Here is a 19,107-nt window from a genome sequence, read left to right on the forward strand (position 1 = left end):
ACACAGGCAGAGAGGCCTAGCCACAACTCAGGGAGTTCCAGGGCAGGATAGTGTATGTCATCAGTCACTCGCCCCTTTCCCTTCTCCCAGCAGCTGATACCCTCATCCTAATGCCACCTACATTCACCCAGCAGCGGCAGGCGGGGCAGTTGTCCATGTGAGAATCCCAAAAAGTAAACCCCTGTCAGGGGTATTTGTGGCCTCCCGAGAGTGGCCCCTGCTTCAAAGACACTCAGTGCCTGAGTAAGGGGTTGGGAAAGGGAGTGGGGTGGGGGTGTGGTGGGGTGGGGGTGTGGTGGGGGGGGGTGCAGTACCATTGAGAATCAAGCCCTAGCTCTTGCTGCTGACGGTACTCCCCCTCCATCCCGCAAACCCCACTCCCGGATGTACTTGGGATTTAACACTTCCCCTCATTTCCTTCCCTTGTTGCCCATGAGGGGTGACGGGTGGAGAGAGGCTGTCCCATTCTACATGAACCGAGTACAGGGAGCTCTAGTGAACCTGGAGAGTTTTAAATGGAGATCGTGCTCCCTCCGTGCCTTTCGACTGGGCTGCTGTCCGGCCTGTTGGACCTCAAAACAGATTAGGGTAACGGCGAGGGGAAGCAGGCGATGTTTCAGGAGGCCTGATTCTCCGATTGTTGGAGGAACTGTTTCTGAGTGGACTGTACCTACATTGCACTGAGCTGACCTGGCCCAACATGGGTTCAACGTAAAGATACTCTCCCAATCACAAAAAGGTGGGACTTAACCCCTCCGGAGTTGAGGGGGTTGAGCTATGAGGAGAGGCTGAATAAACTAGGCTTGTACTCGTTAGAGTTTAGAAGAATGAGGGGAGATCTCATTGAGACGTATAAGATGATGAATGGGATGGATAGGATAGAGGTGGAGAGACTCTTACCGCTCAGAAAGGATAGTAGGACTAGGGGGCACAGCCTCAAGATAAAGGGGGGACGGTTTAGAACGGAGTTGAGGAGGAACTTCTTCACTCAAAGGGTGGTGAATCTCTGGAATTCTCTGCCCGTTGAGGTGGTGGAGGCTGCCTCGATAAATATTTTTAAGACACGGGTTGATGGGTTTTTGATAAGAGAGGGGATTAAGGGTTATGGGGAGAGGGCGGGAATGTGGAACTGAGCCACGACAGATCAGCCATGATCTTATTGAATGGCGGGGCAGGCTCGAAGGGCTAGATGGCCTACTCCTGCTCCTATTTCTTATGTTCTTATGTTCTAACCGAGATAATTCTCCAAAATATCAGAAGATAGAATATATGAAAGAACAGAAATGGGTTGCCCTTCATTTTACCATCACAGGATTCTTACGGTAAGAAGTCTCACAACACCAGGTTAAAGTCCAACCAGTTTATTTGATAGTAAACCCACAAGCTTTCGGGAAAAGAACTGCCCAACCCACCTGACGAAGAAACAGCGTTGCTTGTGGGTTGACTTTAACCTGGCGTTGTGAGACTTTTTACTGTATTGATGGAGGTTGGATCCAGTTTCTGGTTCTGGGCATCACAGCAGATACCCAGCTGCTGGGAGTTGGAGATGTTCATCTTTTAGCCACTTACCTGGGTATAGGTTTTGTTGTGAAATGACTTCCAGTTCAACCAGGCACTGTCTAGTGCAGGATCACGGGTGTGCACACAGGCGACAGCCAGAAAGGACACCGCCAAGCACGTGGAAAAGAAGGAGGCCTTCATTGTGGGTAACCTAATGGAACGAATACACCAGGATCAGTGGCAGATAATTGATCACGTACAGTGACATGCCCGTGATAGTTTGCAGCTTACGTCCAACGTGGATCTGTTTTATCCTAAATCCTAATCTCTAAAGTGAAAAAACTTGAGCCTTTTTTGTGGTGCATTAAACAGCTGATTCATGTACAGTGAGGTGAGATGTGCCCCCCACTCCACCCAGGGCAGGGCAGAATCCCCAGGCTGCTGCCATCGATATTGGATGGGGCGTTCCACCTTGGCACGCTGACCATGGGTGACACAAAACTGCTGTTTCCTGCAGTGCTGTCTCCGCCTGTCTCACACTAACGCTGCATAAATAAATGTAGCTGCGACACTGGGAAGTGAAAGCAGGTCAAACACAGTCCCCTTCAGCATCTGAGAATGTTTACAGACTCGTTACGGTGCAGAAGGAGGCCATTCAGGCCACCGTCTCTGCTCTCCAAATGAACCTAGTGCCATCCCCCTGTACATTGTTTCTATTCAAATAATCACTGAATGCTCTTTTGAACGCCTCGATTAAACCTGCCTCCACCACACCTCCATCCCAGACCCTAAACCATTCGCTGAGTGCTTTTTTTCTAACACCCCCCCCCCCCGTGTCACATTTTCAATCGCAGCGTGAGCTCAATAATCTGTACGGTCAGTTCTGTGATGGCATTGCCCAGTGCTCTGCTTTCCACTTTGTCATTTCAATTCAGAGCTTCAACAGAGGTCGTCCACGGAGAAACTGTTTCCAGTTGAAGGCAAGTTCAGAAAAGAGGAACAATAAATCCAGGAAATCCAGTAACCAGTCAAATAAAGAAATTAGGAGAATGTTTACACTGAGAGTGGTGCGATTGCAGAGTGTGCTGTCACATGGTGTGGTTGGATCTGATATTGTTGAGGCATTCAGGTTATTTACATTTCGGTAAAGCCACCCAACTCCATTCCTATCTCAATTCATCAGCTACTGAAACCCGTGTCTGGACTTTATTAACCCAGATTTGAAAGTTCCAACACAATCCTGGCCAACTCATGTGATCTACCCGCCATTAACTTGTAAAACTCTGCAGCCGTGTCCTAGTTCACACCATATTCCATTCACCCATCCTGCTGTGCTTTCTGATCTACTTCTCGGTGAAGCAACACCTCGATTTTAAAATTCTCACCCTTGTCTTCGAAACCTTCCATTTTTCGGCAGCCTGCCCCAACCCCACGACCCGAGGCAATTCTCCAATTCAGGTATTGGAGATCCCTCATTTTAATAACTCAACCATCAGCAGCTGTGCCTTCGGCTGGCAAGGATCTAAACGCGAGAATTTTCTCCCTAGCTCTCTCCTCTTCTTCTCTTTCTCAGACGTTCGCTAAAACCTTAACCAAAGCCTCTGAAGATGTGCGGGTTAGCTTGAGTGGCTACGCTAAATTGACCCTTAGTGTCGGGGGATTAGCAGGGTAAGTATGTGGAGTTACAGGGATAGGGGCTGGGTGGGGTTGTTGTCTCGATGGGCCAAATGGCCTCCTTCTACACTGTAGAGATTCTATGATTCTAAGTCTTTGGTCATTCGCCCTACTATCCCCTTTATGTGGCTCAGTGACACCTTTTGTTTGCTCACATTTCCATGAAGCATCATGGGTTGTTTTGTTAAGTTATATAAATCCCTGGACAGGCTGAGGTTAGTCATAAAGGAATCAAATCTCAGACTTGCCCCTCACCTGAAGTGTGGTGACCATCAGGTCAAATCGCCTCCAGTCAGCTCTCCCCAATCGGGGAGATCAGCCTATGGCCACCTGGGACTACGTTATCTTTTATACGTTGTTGTTAAAGAGATTTGAAGATTAAGAACCACAAAGTTTGTTCTCTGGGACACAGAAAGGCAACAGAGTGCATGGTGAGACAAGAAGTGAGAGGGATGAGATCTTCAACGTAGGTGAAAACATTGACATTTACCTTCAGGAAGATCTGTGGTTTCTGGGTGGTGAAACAGGAAAGCAGGAAGGACATTTCCTGAACAGTCCACCGAGGCTCCGCTGCACGGCTTAGCCTGATGTGGTGACCAGGTGGAATCGAGGCGGGACTCACATAAATATTGGAGGGCCCAGATATGGTGCTTTGGTTTTAAATTAAGCTGGAGAGAGGATTGGTTTATCCAGCTCTAGGTTTTAGATAACCCCTTCATTCTTTTGAAGATCAAAGTAAAACCATTATTTTGGCAAGTCACAGAGTTTTACTGAGGCCATTCGGCCCATCGTGACTGCGCCGGCCATCAAGCATCTACTTTTCTAATCCCATTTTCTCGCACTTGGTCCACAGACTGGTATGCTACGGCATTCCAAATGCTCATCTAAATACTTCTTAAATGTTGTGATTCTGGGTGATAAAGCTTTTTCCTCAAATCTCCTCTAATTTTCCGCCCCCTGGTTATTGACCTCTCTGCTAAGGGAAGAGATTTCTTCCTCTCCACCCTCTCCATCTCCCTCATCAATTGGAGAAAGCAAAATCATTCCCTGATGACAGTCAACAAGATCACGATATAATGAGAACTTACACACATATTCAGAGAATCACAGAATCCCTACAATGCAGGAGAGGCCATTCAGCCCATCGTATCTGTACCGACTCTCTGACAGAGTATCCTACACAGGCCCTATTCCCTTCATCCGCCACATTTCCCATGGTTTATCCAGACTCCTGCTCTGACCAACGCTGCAAGAAACCTCAGAGGGTTGTGAATGTAGCCCAGTCCATCACACAAATCAGCCTCCCATCCACTGACTCTGTCTACTCCTCCCACTGCCTCAGAGAAGCAGTCAGCGTGATCAAAGACCCCACTCTCTTCCACCTTATTCCAACAGGAAAAAGATGGGAAAATCTGAAAACACATACCAACCGATTTAAGTACACTCCTTCCCTGCTGGCATCAGACTTTTGAATGATCCTATCAGATTGTTCATAGATCATAGAAACCCTACAGTGCAGAAAGAGGCCCTTCAGCCCATCGAATCTGCACCGACCATAATCTTACCCATGCCCTACCCATTTACCCGCTAATCCCTCTAACCTACACATCCCAGGACAATTTTAGCACAACCAATCAACCTAACCCACACATCTTTGGACTGTGGGAGGAAACCGGAGCACCCAGAGGAAACCCACGCAGACACGAGGAGAATGTGCAAACTCCACACAGACAGTGACCTGAGCCGGGAATCGAACCCAGGACCCTGGAGCTGTGAAGCAGCAGTGCTAACCACTGCGCTACCGTGTGTTCTCTTCACCCTATCTGTAACTGCAACACTATGACAATAATAAATCAAATCTTTAGACACTAAGGGGCAATTTGGAATGGCCAGTCAGCCTAACCTGCACAGCTTTACTGTGAGAGGAAATCCACACAGACAACATGCAAACTCTGTATAGTTACCCAAGGCTGGAATTGAACCCAGGTCCCTGGAGCTGTGAGGCAGCAGTGCTAACCACTGTGCCATTGTGCCACCCCAAATATTAATGATGAATTTTCAGGAGGATTCTCCCAATCATCCACTGAAACTTTGGTGGAAGATATACAGAGTAAATGGCACTTTACAACATTACTGAGGTTTTCAGCTAGTGTTTCCCGAAATTCCACTGGTTGGTGGGGAGGAACCACACGCAGATTTATTCCTGCTGAGTAGCTGGTTCAATCCCCCCACATCAATTCACACACAGATCAGTACGGAGGTCTTGCTGCAACTGTACAGGGCACTGGTGAGGCCGCAGCTGGAGTACTGTGTGCAGTTTTGGTCGCCGCACTTACGGGAGGATATTTTGGCCTTGGAGGGAGTGCAGAGGAGGTTCACTAGGCTGATACCGGAGATAAGGGGGTTGGACTATGAAGAGAGACTAAATAGACTGGGTCTGTACTCGTTGGAGTTTAGAAGGCTGAGGGGGGATCATATAGAGATGTATAAGATAATGAAGGGGATGGATAGGGTAGAGGTAGAGAGATTCTTCCCGCTTAGAAAGGATAGCAGAACTAGAGGGCACAGCCTCAAGATAAGGGGGGGTGCAGTTTAGATCGGAGTTGAGGAGGAACTTCTTCACTCAAAGGGTGGTGAATCTCTGGAATTCTCTGCCCATTGAAGTGGTGGAGGCTACCTCGCTGAATATATTTAAGTCACGGGTAGATAGATTTCTGATAGACAAGGGAATTAAGGGTTATGGGGAGAAAGCGGGAAAGTGGAGCTGATCCACTTCAGACCAGCCACAATCTTATTGAATGGCGGGGCAGGCTCGAGGGGTTAGATGGCCTACTCCTGCTCCTATTTCTTATGTTCTTATCAACAGGGTAATCAACTGCTGTCTGTTTGACCTTGCTGTTTGCACATCGGTTGCCAGAACTATCTACGTGTCAAGAAGTAATTAACTGGGTGTGAAGAGCATTCACAAGATGCAATTTATAGTCACTATTTGCAGTGTTAATGGCAGCGAAACCATTTGACTAGCTCTTTCAAATGGCCAGCATTGACACAGTGGGCCAAATGGCCTCTTTCTGGGTGGCACAAGGAAGCTGTACCTTCCCTAAGCAACTGTAGAGTAAACAAAGCATTTCAGAAAAACATACCTTTGGAAAAAATGAGCAGAATGTCTCTTAGATGTAGCCACCAAGGCAAATTCCAATAGGTGCCAGATCCCTGCAAGGTTAGCAGCGAGTGACAAGATTCTTTTCGACACAATCCCACAGGCACATATTTATTGGCAATTTCAGAATGCAGAACTTGAGACTGTTAAAGACAAATCTGCACCTTTAAAACTGGTATTTAAAAAAAAAATCACTTGGAAGAGAGCGTAGGTGGTGTGATCAGCAAGTTTGCTGATGACACCAAGATGGCAGGATTGGCGGGTACCAAAGTGGATTGTCAGGTGATACAACAGGATATAGATAGGTTGGTACATTGGGCAGATAGGTGGCAGATGGAATTTAATCCTGACAAATGCGAGGTGATGCATTTTGGAAGGAATAATGTAGAGAGGAGCTATGTGATTAAAGGTAGACAAATTAGGAGTATAGAAACACAGAGGGACCTGGGAGTGCAGGTTCACAAATCCATGAAGGTTGTGACACAAGTGGAGAATGTTGTCAGGAAGGCTTATGGAATGCTAGCCTTTATAGGAAGAGGTATAGAGTTTAAAAGCTGCCGTCTAATGCTTCAGTTGTATAGAACGTTGGTTAGACCGCATTTGGAGTACTGCGTCCAGTTCTGGTCACCTTACTACCGGAAGGACGTGGAGGCTCTGGAAAGGGTGCAGAGGAGGTTTACCAGGATGTTGCCTGGCATGGAGGGGTTGGGTTACGAGGAAAGGTTGGAGAAACTGGGACTGTTCTCTTTGGAAAGACGGAGATTGAGGGGTGACATGATAGAGGTATATAAGATACTGAAGGGAATAGACAGAGTCAATAGTGAGAGACTGCTCCCTAGATTGGTTACGAATACAAGAGGACATGATTTAAGGGTGAGGGGGGAGAGGTATAATTTGGATATGAGAGGAAGGTTCTTTACGCAGAGAGTAGTGGGGGTATGGAACGCGCTACCGAGTGGGGTGGTGGAGGCGGGAACGTTGGACTCGTTTAAGGTTCAGTTAGATAGGCACATGAGTGAAACGAGGATGGAGGGTTATGGTAGGAGTTATTGAATAAGGGTTAGAACCTCGGGAGACACCGGAAAGGCAGGCTTGTGATGAACGTTTTTGTCTTTTCACTCCGCAGGTGGAGGTCCACCTCGTTGTCAAACGAGGGGCATGCACACGGTGGGTTGTGCGTGGGCTGCTCCTGGAGGTTCCGGGAGTGGCCTAGTACTTCGTGTCGGTGTGTGTGCTTGATCCTGGACCGGTAGACGGGCGCCGCAACAGCTTGGTGACTATCACTGCTAGCTGTGCAGACACATGGATTTGGGCCTGTGTCTGTGGGAGTTTGCGCATTCTCCCTGTGGTTGCGTGGGTTTCCTCCGGGCACTCCGGTTTCCTCCCACACCCCAAAGATGTGCTCTTAGGCTGATTGGTTTTACCAAATTGACACTATTCTCCCCTGAATCTGGCTAAGTCAGGGGTTCTATTTGTAGATACGCAGGGTAGAATAGGTGTAGGGTGATGCGGCGGCACGGGCTCGTTGGGCCGAAGGGCCTGTTTCCCGTGCTGGGTTGTTCTTTGTTCTTTGGTCGGGTCAGCTTCCATTTAACAACATTGAAAGGTCAAGATTTGGGCAGATAGGCTGCTGGCCATTTCACACCAGATTACGATCAAGGAAACAAACAAAATATTCATTTTCTCAATCAAGGTTTAGGACAGGGCTGAACCAATGTAGAGAATGCTTACACATTGTTGTCGCACAGGGAACCCCAGACCTCAGTGGTTGTAAGTTATATATGTGATGTAACACCGTACAGAAACTATTCTGTACATTGTTACATCAGTATACTAGGTACAGCTGTGGTTAGCACTGCTGCTTCAGAGCTCCAGGGACCTGGGCTCGAATCCCGGCTCGGGTCACTGTTGGATCGGATTCTGATGGACCATTCAGGGGTTGTAAATGCGTCATCCAGCAAAAATTAAAATGTGTAATTCAGATACTATTTATTCCTTTGGACATTGCAATGCAGACTTTAATGCTATTCTCCCAAATTGAATTCTTGCCAATTTCTAAATAAAATGTATTTCTTGCAACTATTGATATATTTACAACATTTATACAGCCCCTTTAAAATGATTCCCAGGCATTTCACAACAATATTTCTCCAGGTCTCATTCTTAATTATTCGAAGATTGTCGAATGTGCCATGATTTTATTACAAGGTAGAGTGAGGAAACATTTTTCAGCCGGAACCAAGATCAAACCCCACACTGCTTGCACTATTCTGGACCACACATTAGCTGTCTCACCAACCCAGCTTAAACAGCCCTCTCGCAAGGATATAATTAGACAACAAAAAGACACAAACCCAAGGTAGGATTCGATCAATTCTAAGTAGTGTCCTAAAGGGGCAGTGTGTTGACAAAGCAAAGAGATTTGGGAAGTGAATTCCAGAACTTAGGCCTAGATGGATGGAGACACCGCTGCCAATGGTGAAAAAATTGAGATGTTTAAGGTTGAGTTGGGGAAATGCAGTGTTCTCAGAGCTTTGGGAAGGATGTAAATAAGGTTGAACGAGTGCAGAGAAGGATGTTGCCAGGACTTGAGAAGCTGAGAGAGATTGAATAGGTTAGGACTTTATTCCCTGGAGCGTAGAAGAATGAGGGGAGATTTGATAGAGGTGTATAAGATTTTGATGGGTATCGATAGAGTGAATGCAAGCAGGCTTTTTCCACTGAGGCTAGGGGAGAGAAAAAAACCAGAGGGCATGGGTTAAGGGTGAAGGGAGAAAAGTTTAAAGGGAATATTAGGGGGGGCTTCTTCACGCAGAGAGAGGTGGGAGTGTGGAATGATCTGCTGGATAAAGTGGTAAATGCGGGCTCACTTTTAACATTTAAGAAATACTTGGACGGGTTCATGGATGAGAGGGGTGTGGAGGGATATGGTCCAAGTGCAGGTCAGTGGGACTAGGCAGAAAATGGTTTGGCACAGACAAGAAGGGCCAAAAGGCCTGTTTCTGAGCTGTAATTTTTATGGTATTGCAGGGCTGAAGGAGGTTACAGAGACAGGGAGGGGCTTAGCTATGGAGGGATGTGAACACAACGAGGAGAATTTATAAAATCAAGGCACTGGTGCACTGGGAGCATCATCAAGGTGATGGCAGAATTGGGATTTTGTGTTCATGAATATAAGGGCATCAATGCTCTGGGTAATCTTAAATTTCTGGAGCTTGTGACTTTCATTAGCATGTAATCGCCTGTTCCTCGAGACCGTCTACTGACAGTCAATTTTTTAATGTCCAGTCTAATGGTTCACATTGAGTGACTAAAACACAGACTGGGGAGAAAACCATGGCAAATTCATTGATAACGAAGTAGATCTGAATGCGATTACTGTCACTAGAGAGGTAGTGCTTGATCGACTAGCAGGACTGATGGTGGACAAGTCCCCAGGACCGGATGGAATGCATCCCAGGGTTCTGAAAGAAGTAGCAGAGGTGATAGTGGATGCCTTAGTGATTATTTACCAAACTTCGCTGGATTCCGGGGAAGTGCCGGAAGATTGGAAAACGGCTAATGTTACGCCGCTGTTTAAAAAGGGTAGCAGGCAAAAGGCAGGGAATTATAGGCCGGTTAGTTTAACGTCTGTTGTTGGAAAAATGCTGGAATCCGTCATCAAAGAGGAAATAGCAAGGCATCTTGAGAAGAATTGTTTGATTGAGCAGATGCAGCACAGATTTGTTAAGGGGAAGTCGTGTCTGACGAATTTATTGGAATTCTATGAGGATGTGTCTAGTGAGGTGGACAGAGGGGAACCGGTGGATGTGGTGTTTCTCAATTTTCAGAAGGCGTTTGATAAGGTGCCACACAAAAGGTTGCTTCAGAAGGTTAGGGGGCATGGAGTTGGGGGTAAGGTGTTAGCGTGGATAGAGGATTGGTTGTCTGATAGGAGGCAGAGAGTTGGTATCAATGGGTGCTATTCTGATTGGCGGTTGGTAACTAGTGGAGTGCCGCAGGGATCGGTGCTGGGGCCTCAGCTATTTAACATTTTTATAGATGATCTGGAGGAGGGGGCTGAGTGTAGGGTGTCGAAATTTGCTGATGACACAAAGATGAGTGGAAAAGCAAGTTGTGCGGAGGGTGTGGAAAGTCTGCAGAGGGATCTAGATAGGCTGAGCAAGTGGGCGAGGACATGGCAGATGGAGTACAATGTTAGCAAGTGTGAGGTTATCCACTTTGGCAGGAATAATAGTAGGATGGATTACTATTTAAAGGGCGAAAAGCTGCAGCATGCTACGGTGCAGAGGGACCTGGGGGTCCTTGTGCATGAGTCGCAAAAACCCAGTCTGCAGGTGCAGCAGGTGATCAAGAAGGCGAATGGGATGCTGGCCTTTATAGCGAGGGGGATAGAATATAAAAGTAGGGAGGTCTTGCTGCAACTGTACAGGGCACTGGTGAGGCCGCAGCTGGAGTACTGTGTGCAGTTTTGGTCGCTGCACTTGCGCAAGGATATTTTGGCCTTGGGGGGAGTGCAGAGGAGGTTCACTAGGCTGATACCAGAGATGAGGGGGTTGGACTATGAAGAGAGACTAAATAGACTGGGTCTGTACTCGTTGGAGTTTAGAAGGATGAGAGGGGATCTTATAGAGACGTATAAGATAATGAAAGGGATGGATAGGGTAGAGGTAGAGAGATTCTTCCCGCTCAGAAAGGACAGCAGGACTAGAGGGCACAGCCTCAAGATAAGGGGGGTGGGGGGGGTGCAGTTTATATCGGAGTTGAGGAGGAACTTCTTCACTCAAAGGGTGGTGAATCTCTGGAATTCTCTGCCCGTTGAAGTGATGGAGGCTACCTCGCTAAATATATTTAAGTTACGGGTAGATAGGTTTTTGACAGACAAGGGAATTAAGGGTTATGGGGAGAAAGCGGGAAAGTGGAACTGATCCACTTCAGATCAGCCATGATCTTATTGAATGGCGGGGCAGGCTCGAAGGGCTAGATGGCCTACTCCTGCTCCTATTTCTTATGTTCTTACAGATCAAGTTATTGCAACAGGATGATCATAAAGGGTAATAAAATGCTGGCCTTTATATCTAAAGGGCCAGAAGGTGTTAGAAGTCACATTACAGCTGTACAACCCACCTAGTTAGACCCCAGTAAAGCTCCGTGAATTGTTCTAGGCACCACACCTAGGAAAGATACATTGATCTTGAAGGAGATGCAGTAGAGCTTTACTAGAATGATACCTGGAGTTAAGCTGTGAGGAGAGATTGATTACACAAATACAGGAATTTCAAAGGTTAAGGAATGATTTTCAGGATGTGAAGGGGAACTGATTGTCTAGATAGAGGAAAACTATTTCTGCTGGTTGGCAAATCTAGGACTAGGGGCCATAGTCTAAAAACTACAGCGAGGCTTTTTGGGGGGGTAGTGAGGAAATGGTTCCACACTGAAATGGGTTGTAGAAGTTTAGAGTTCTGCAAACCTTAAAGATGCAGACAACGTGAGTGGAGATAGCATTAGGCATGGGTTAAAGAGATGTGTATTGTCTCCAGACAGGACAGTAATTGAGATGTTGCAAGTTAGGGCAGCATGGTAGCAAAGTGGGTTAGCACTGCTGCTTCACAGCTCCAGGGTCCTGGGTTTGATTCCCGGCTCGGGTCACTGTCTGTGTGGAGTATGCACATTCTCCTCGTGTCTGCGTGGGTTTCCTCCAGGTACTCCGGTTTCCTCCCACAGTCCAAAGATGTGCGGGTTAGGTTGATTGGCCGTGCTAAGAAATTGCCCCTTAGTGTCCAGGGATGCGTAGGTTAGAGGGATTAGTGGGTACAATATGTAGGGATATGGGGGTAGGGCCTGGGTGGGATTGTGTTTGGTGCACTGTAGGGTTTCTACACTGCACTGTAGGGTTTCCACAGTTCTATGACCTAAGTTCAGGAAAGTCGTGGGAGTTACAGGTATCCATAATAGCAGGTTAGCTGTAAAGACTCGCATTCTAATCAGTATTCTGTAAACTGTGTGTGCCTTTATATATCCCTCTCTGATCAGAACCCTCCACACACCTGACAAAGGAACAGCGTTTCCAAAAGCTTGTGAGTTTACTATCAAATAAACCTGTTGGACTTTAACCTGGTGTTGTCAGACTTCTTATTGTGTCTCTATCTTTCCCCTCTATTCCACTCTATCCTCACCACCCCTGTCTACCAACCCAGACCCTAGTGTGAAGCAATCCTAGTTCTGAATGCCCCCAGGGTACCAGTAAGAAATCCAACAACACCAGGTTTAAGTCCAACCGATTTATTTGATAGTAAACTCACAAGATTTCGGGGTTTGTCCCTTCGTCAGGTGAATGGAGAGTTCTGGCCTCAGACAGAGCATATAACAGCACACACAGTTTACAGATTACTGATTAGAATATGAATCTTTACACTAACCTGCTATTCAAGTCTTAAAGAGGCCAACAATGTGAGTGGAAGGAGCATTAAGCCCAGGTTAAAGAGATGTGTATTGTCTCCAGACAGTTCAGCAAATGAGGTTTAGCAAACCCAGGCAAGTCATGGGGGTTACAGATACTTTAAGATCTTTAGGACTTGAATAGCAGGTTAGTTGTAGAGACTCACATTCTAATCTGTAAACTGTGTGTGCTGTTATATCCTCTGTCTGAGGTCAGAACTCTCCATTCACCTGACGAAGGGACAAAACCCCGAAAGCTTGTGAGTTTACAAGCAAATAAATCGGTTGGACTTTAACCTGTTGTCAGGCTTCTTACTGTGTTTACCCCAGTCCAAAGCCGGCATCTCCACCCCAGGGTACCAGCCCAGAGTCCAGATAAAAGCAAATTACTGCAGATGCTGGAATCTGAAACAAAAATAGAAAATGCTGGAGAACCTCAGCGGGTCTGCCAGCATCTGTGGAGAGTAGAGCCAATGTTTTGAGTCTGGATGACCCTTAGTCAGAGTCAGACTCCAGATACCCTCAGATTTTCACCCCAAATTCCGGATGCCCCGAGTGAAATATTGCTGCGTCTTTCCTGGGAGTAAAAGTGGGGGGGGAGAGCAAGAGATTTCTGTGACTCTGTTCATTTCCATTGCGTCGACTTGTGGAAACTACAGACCGAATAAAGACATGAAACTGCGGGGGGTGGAGGGAGAGAGCACAGTGAATGAAAAGATCACAGCAAAACGAAACTAAAACCTTCTTAAACTCCCGACCGGAGGTTCCAAGACTCACCTTCATTTTACTCAATGTTGTCTTATTAAAAACACTCCCCGGCTCTGGAAGTTTGAGTGGGGATTGAAACTCTGGGGTGGGGGGAACCCGGCTACCATCCGGAACTCAGCCCAGAGGCAGTGAATTTATTTCAATAATCCCGCCAGCTTTCACTAAGACCTCAACTTAACCCAAACCTTCCCGTTCCCAACCAGAAATATCCTCCTTTTCCTCTTCTCAGCCTCTTACCTTCGAACGATTCCCTTCCTCTTAACTGCTGCAGAGAGACCGATTAACACTTCAGTGAGGGGGGTTTTTGATCAGTCTGAAACTCCTCCCAGCTCTTGACTCAGCTCCATGTGACTCTGATGGTTTTTCCTTTCTTTGGTCCACCCAACTGTTTTGGTTGCCAACTTCCACTTCCCCATTGGGATGTCCCCCTGTTGCCTTCTGGTGAGAACTCAATGCACAACCTTGATCCGAGATCCAGTTACAGTTTGATCTTAAAACACAGCATGGGCTGAGACATTGTCTTCTGAGAGAAGAACACCTCCTGTTTCAAATGTGAAAGGACAGGTCCAGTTGATGCACTGGAGGAGGAAACATGAAACCATTAACCAATAGAAATTAGAACTAATAACTTGTTATTTTAAATTAATGACTGATTATCGTGGAATCGCTACAGAGGCCATTCAGTCCAGCCTGTACCAAAAGTAATCCCACTCATCCCTGCAACCCCATGTATTTACCCTGCTCATCCCCCTGACCCTAAGGAGCAATTTAGCATGACTAACCCGCACACCTCCGGACTGTGGGAGGGATGATGTGGAGATGCCGGCATTGGACTGGGCTAAACGCAGTGAGAAGTCTCACAGTACCAGGTTAATCTTTAACTTGGTGATGTGAGACTTCTTACTGTGGGAGGAGACCAGAGCATCCAGAGGAAACGCACACAGACACAGGGAGAACATAAGAAATAGGAGCAGGAGTAGGCCATCTAGCCCTTCGAGCCTGCCCCACCATTCAATAAGATCATGGCTGATCTGAAGTGGATCAGTTCCACATTCCTGCTTTCTCCCCATAACCCTTAATTCCCTTATCGATCAGAAATCTATCTACCGGTGACTTTAACATATTCAACAAGGTAGCCTCCACCACTTCAATGGACAAAGAATTCCAGAGATTCACCACCCTTTGAGAGAAGAAGTTCCTCCTCAACTCTGTTCTAAACTGACCCCCCCTTATTTTGAGGCTGTGCCCTCTAGTCCTGCTGTCCTTTCTAAGCGGGAAGAATCTCTCTACCTCTACCCTATCCATCCCCTTCATTATCTTATATGTCTCTATAAGATCCCCCCTCAGCCTTCTAAACTCCAACGAGTACAGGCCCAATCTACTCAATCTCTCCTCATAGGCTAACCCCCTCATCTCCGGTACCAGCCTGGTGAACCTTCTCTGTAGTCTCTCCAAGGCCAATATATCCTTCCGCAAATAAACGTGCAAATTCCACACAGTCACCCGAGGCCAGAATTAAACCTGGGTCCTTGGCGCTGTGAGGCAACAACGCTAACCACTGGTTACCAGCCCGGATTCCAGTTGATCTCAGATTTTATGAGTAAGTCATTAGAAATAAATTGAAAGCAAAATACTGCGATGGCTGGAATCTGAAACAAAAACAGCAAATGCTGGAAAATTCTGACAACATCTGTGGATAGAGAATAGAGCCAACGTTTCGAGTCTGGATGATCCTTCTCAGAGCTTGTTAACTTGTTATTTCTGCCCAGCTTGGTGTCTGGCATGTCAGGGAACCCAACCATATCTTCAAGGGTCTCTCAGTCAAGCTAAATGGGTGCAGCTCCTGAGTATTATCCATCTGATGACAGGTAGAGACACAGAATAGGATGAATGACAGTGCACAATCTTGCCTCACTGCCCCTTTTAGATTCAGTGAATCTCTCATTGAGCATGCTGACATTATAGTTAAGAAAGCCCCACCAACGCCTCTACTTTCTCAGAAGGCTAAGGAAATTTGACATGTCAGCTACGACACTCACCAACTTTTACAGATGCACCATAGAAAGCATTCTTGCTGGTTGTATCACAGCTTGGTACAGCTCCTGCTCTGCCCAAGGCCACAAGGAATGTAGCCCAATCCATCTCGCAAACCAGCCTCCCATACATTGACTCTGTCCCACTGTCTCAGGCAAAACACAGTAAGAAGTCTGACAACAGCAGGTTTAAGTCCAACCGATTTATTTGATAGTAAACTCACACGCTTTCGAGGCTCCCCTCTTTGTCAGGTGAATGGAGTGTTCTGGCCTCGGACAGAGCATATAACAGCACAGACAGTTCACAGTGTTATATGCTCTGTCTGAGGCCAGAACTCTCCATTCACCTGACGAAGAGGGGAACCCCGAAAGCTTGTGAGTTTACTATCAAATAGATCGGTTGGACTTAAACCTGGTGTTGTCAGACTTCTTACTGTGTTTACCCCAGTCCAACGCCGGCATCTCCACATCGGGCAAAACAGCCAGCATAATTAAGGACTCCACGCACCCCAGACATTCTCTCTTCCACCCTCTTCCTTCAGGAAAAAGATACAAAAGTCTGAGGTCACGTACCAACCGACTCAAAAACAGCTTCTTCCCTGCTGCTGGCAGACGTTTGAATGGATGTATCTTGCATTAAGTTGATCTTTTTCTACACCCTGGCTATTAACATTGCATTCTGCACTCTCTCGTTTTCTTCTCTATGAACGGTATCTTTTGTCCGTACAGTGCGCAAGAAACAATACTTTTCACTGTACATTAATACGTGTGACAATAATAAATCAAATCAAATCAAAGGCTTTGATTTTACAGCTGGAACACATTTACTGAATATATTCCAGATTAAAGACTGCAGATGCTGGAAATCTGAAATAAAAACAGAACATGCTGGATAAACTCAGCTGCCCTGATAGCATCTGTGGAGAAAGAAACAGAGCTAAACTTTCAAATCCATATTAGTCTTCTTCAGCCTGAAGATACAACTCTGGAAAAATCATATTGACCCAAAACGTTAATTCTGTTTCTCTCTCCGCAGATGCTGCCAGACCTGCTGAGTACTTCCAGCATTTTTTAGTTTTTATTTTAACTAAGTTCCAAGATTTGACTACCTAATTCCATCTTCTAAGTGAAGTGTGGCCAGGTAACAAGAATCAATTAACCAGAAGTAAGTATTTGTAAAGCTGCAAATGGCTACCCATTCTCTGTCAAGGCAAAATTCAGCACTGCAGGTAATTCACAGATACCCAGGGTGTCTGATGTGTATGGGTGTCACGGCAACACTGTGATTAGCACCGCTGCCTCACAGCGCCAGGGACCCTCAGGTGACTGTGTGGAGTTTGCACGTTCTCTCTGTGTCTGCGTGGGTTTTCTCCGGGGTGCTCCAGTTTCCTCCTGCAGTCTAAAGATGTGCAGGTTAGGTGGGCTGACTGTGCTAACTCGCTGTGATGTGTAGGTTGTTGTCCGAGGTATTTCTAACATCCTGCAGACTTACTCAATCAGCACTGCGTATAATGGATTTTACTCAAACACCTCTGCATGTATCAGGCAAAAGGACTGCGCAGGCGAACCAAGAATAAATAACAAGTCACAACTTTATTCCAAACAGTAAAAGACTTAATTTTATGACTTTAACAATGCTCTCTCTCTCCAGTTAATTGATCATTTAGAAATTTGTATATTATCCCGAATCCTTATGAGTCCATTGAACTCTTAAGTCTGACTCTTTCTCTCTGGTCTGGAGGCGAGCTGTTCTTGTCACTGCCATTCCTGATGTGCTTCTCCAGGAAGCTGGGTTCTCTCGAACACTGCTAGCATAGGTTTCTTGTACCTGTCTGGCAACCTTCCTGATTCTTCCAGTGTCACTGGTTCCTGGCACTGTTCTGCATGATGGTCATCAATACATCTCCTCCCCACATGGAGCTTTTAGATAACCTGTATGAGTGCTGATCACACCATCTGCCCTGCCATTAGAACATAAGAACATAAGAAATAGGAGCAGGAGTAGGCCATCTAGCCCTTCGAGCCTGCCCCGCCATTCAATAAGATCATGGCTGATCTGTGGTAGCTCAGTTCCACTTTCCCGCCCTCTCCCCATAACCCTTAATCCCCTCTCTTATCAAGAACCCATCAACCCGCTTCTTAAAAATATTTAGCGAGGCAGCCTCCACCACTTCAACGGGCAGAGAATTCCAGAGATTCACCACCCTTTGAGTGAAGCTGCATATGATGTGGAGATGCTGGCGTTAGACTGGGGTGGGCACAGTAAGAAGTCTCACAACATCAGGTTAAAGTGCAACAGGTTTATTTGGTATCACAAACTTTTGGAGCACTGCTCCTTCACCAGGTGAGTGGCAAGATAAAGGAGCAGCTCTCCAAAAGTTCGGGAGAGCAAATAAACCCAGGGTTTCCTCTGGGTACTCCGGTTTCTTCCCACAGTCCAAAGATGTGCGGGTTAGGTTGATTGGCCGTGCTAAGAAATTGCCCCTTAGTGACCAGGGATGCGTAGGTTAGTGGGTATAATATGTAGGGATATGGGGACAGGGCCTGGGTGGGATTGTGTTCGGTGCAGACTCGATGGGCTGAAGGGCCTCTTTCTGCACTGTAGGGTTCTATGGTAACTCTACGGTAACATAATGCAAGATAGATACCTCTTCCGTCAAACTAGTTAATTAGTACCTTCAAACTGTACACTACATCCTTCATGTTGACAATGGCTCAAGGTAAATGATTTTTACCTTTTCACAGATATTTATGGTAAACCTTTTATCGCTCATCTCTGGCCTAAATCAAATCTTCTAACAATGGTATTTTGGGCCATCTTGTGTAATTGCGAAGATTTGCAAATGAACACGACTCACACATCCCATTCAATCAATGAGGTCTAAGGTATTTGAGTTCAATCACTCAGAGTGGCCACCCCTAACCATGCGGCACTACTCAGCAAATGTTTCCCCATCGCTCAAAACTTGCGTAATTTCTTCTACAGCAGTTTCGAACCTATAAGGGTTCTTTCTCAGGTCATAAGGAGTTTTTTTTGCTTCCAAGAAGAGGATCACCAGGATTAGTACAAAACTCACAAACTTCACACCTTCACTTCAATCTTTGCTATTGCTGGATATGCCAGGTTAGGCCAGAATCAGATATTTCTCCACGCATTGTGGTTCCGCTAACTGCTGATTCACAGTTTAAGCTTATTTATTAGTGTCACAAGTAGGCTTACATTAACGCTGCAATGACGTTACTGTGAAAAGTCTCACGCTCCTGAATCAGCCAGAAGTAAAACGTGATTCACAATCATGTGATGTATCATCAGCTACACGTTTGCTTTTACTGCAAAATATTTCAATTACTCAAATCCACAGGGCCGATTTATGTCAAACAGGAAGTTCACCAGTTGACTAAAAGTGATGAGGCAGGCCTGAAATTAAAAAAAAAGGCAGAAAGTGCTGGAAAAACTCAACAGGTCGGGCAGCATCTGAGAAGAGAGAGATTGAGTTAGTGGGCAGGGGTGAAGGAATGGCAATATATTTCCAA

General features: G+C 46.2%; 1 protein-coding gene across 1 annotated transcript in view; it reads right to left on the reverse strand.

Moving 5' to 3' along the window:
• Positions 1-13,896, reverse strand: part of LOC145358790 (cathepsin L2-like) — a 34,214-nt gene extending 20,318 nt beyond the window's left edge. The window contains exons 1-2 of the mRNA XM_080213077.1: positions 13,778-13,896; positions 1,570-1,711 (exon numbers count right to left, since the gene is read on the reverse strand). Of these exons, the coding sequence (XP_080069203.1) occupies positions 1,570-1,701 (132 nt within the window). The 5' untranslated portion in view covers positions 1,702-1,711; positions 13,778-13,896. The remainder of the gene's footprint in view (positions 1-1,569; positions 1,712-13,777) is intronic.
• Between the last annotated feature and the right edge of the window lie 5,211 nt (positions 13,897-19,107).

Source organism: Carcharhinus amblyrhynchos, chromosome 26 (genome assembly GCF_965287045.1).
Source record: "Carcharhinus amblyrhynchos chromosome 26, sCarAmb.v2.hapA, whole genome shotgun sequence".
NCBI lineage: Eukaryota > Metazoa > Chordata > Chondrichthyes > Carcharhiniformes > Carcharhinidae > Carcharhinus > Carcharhinus amblyrhynchos.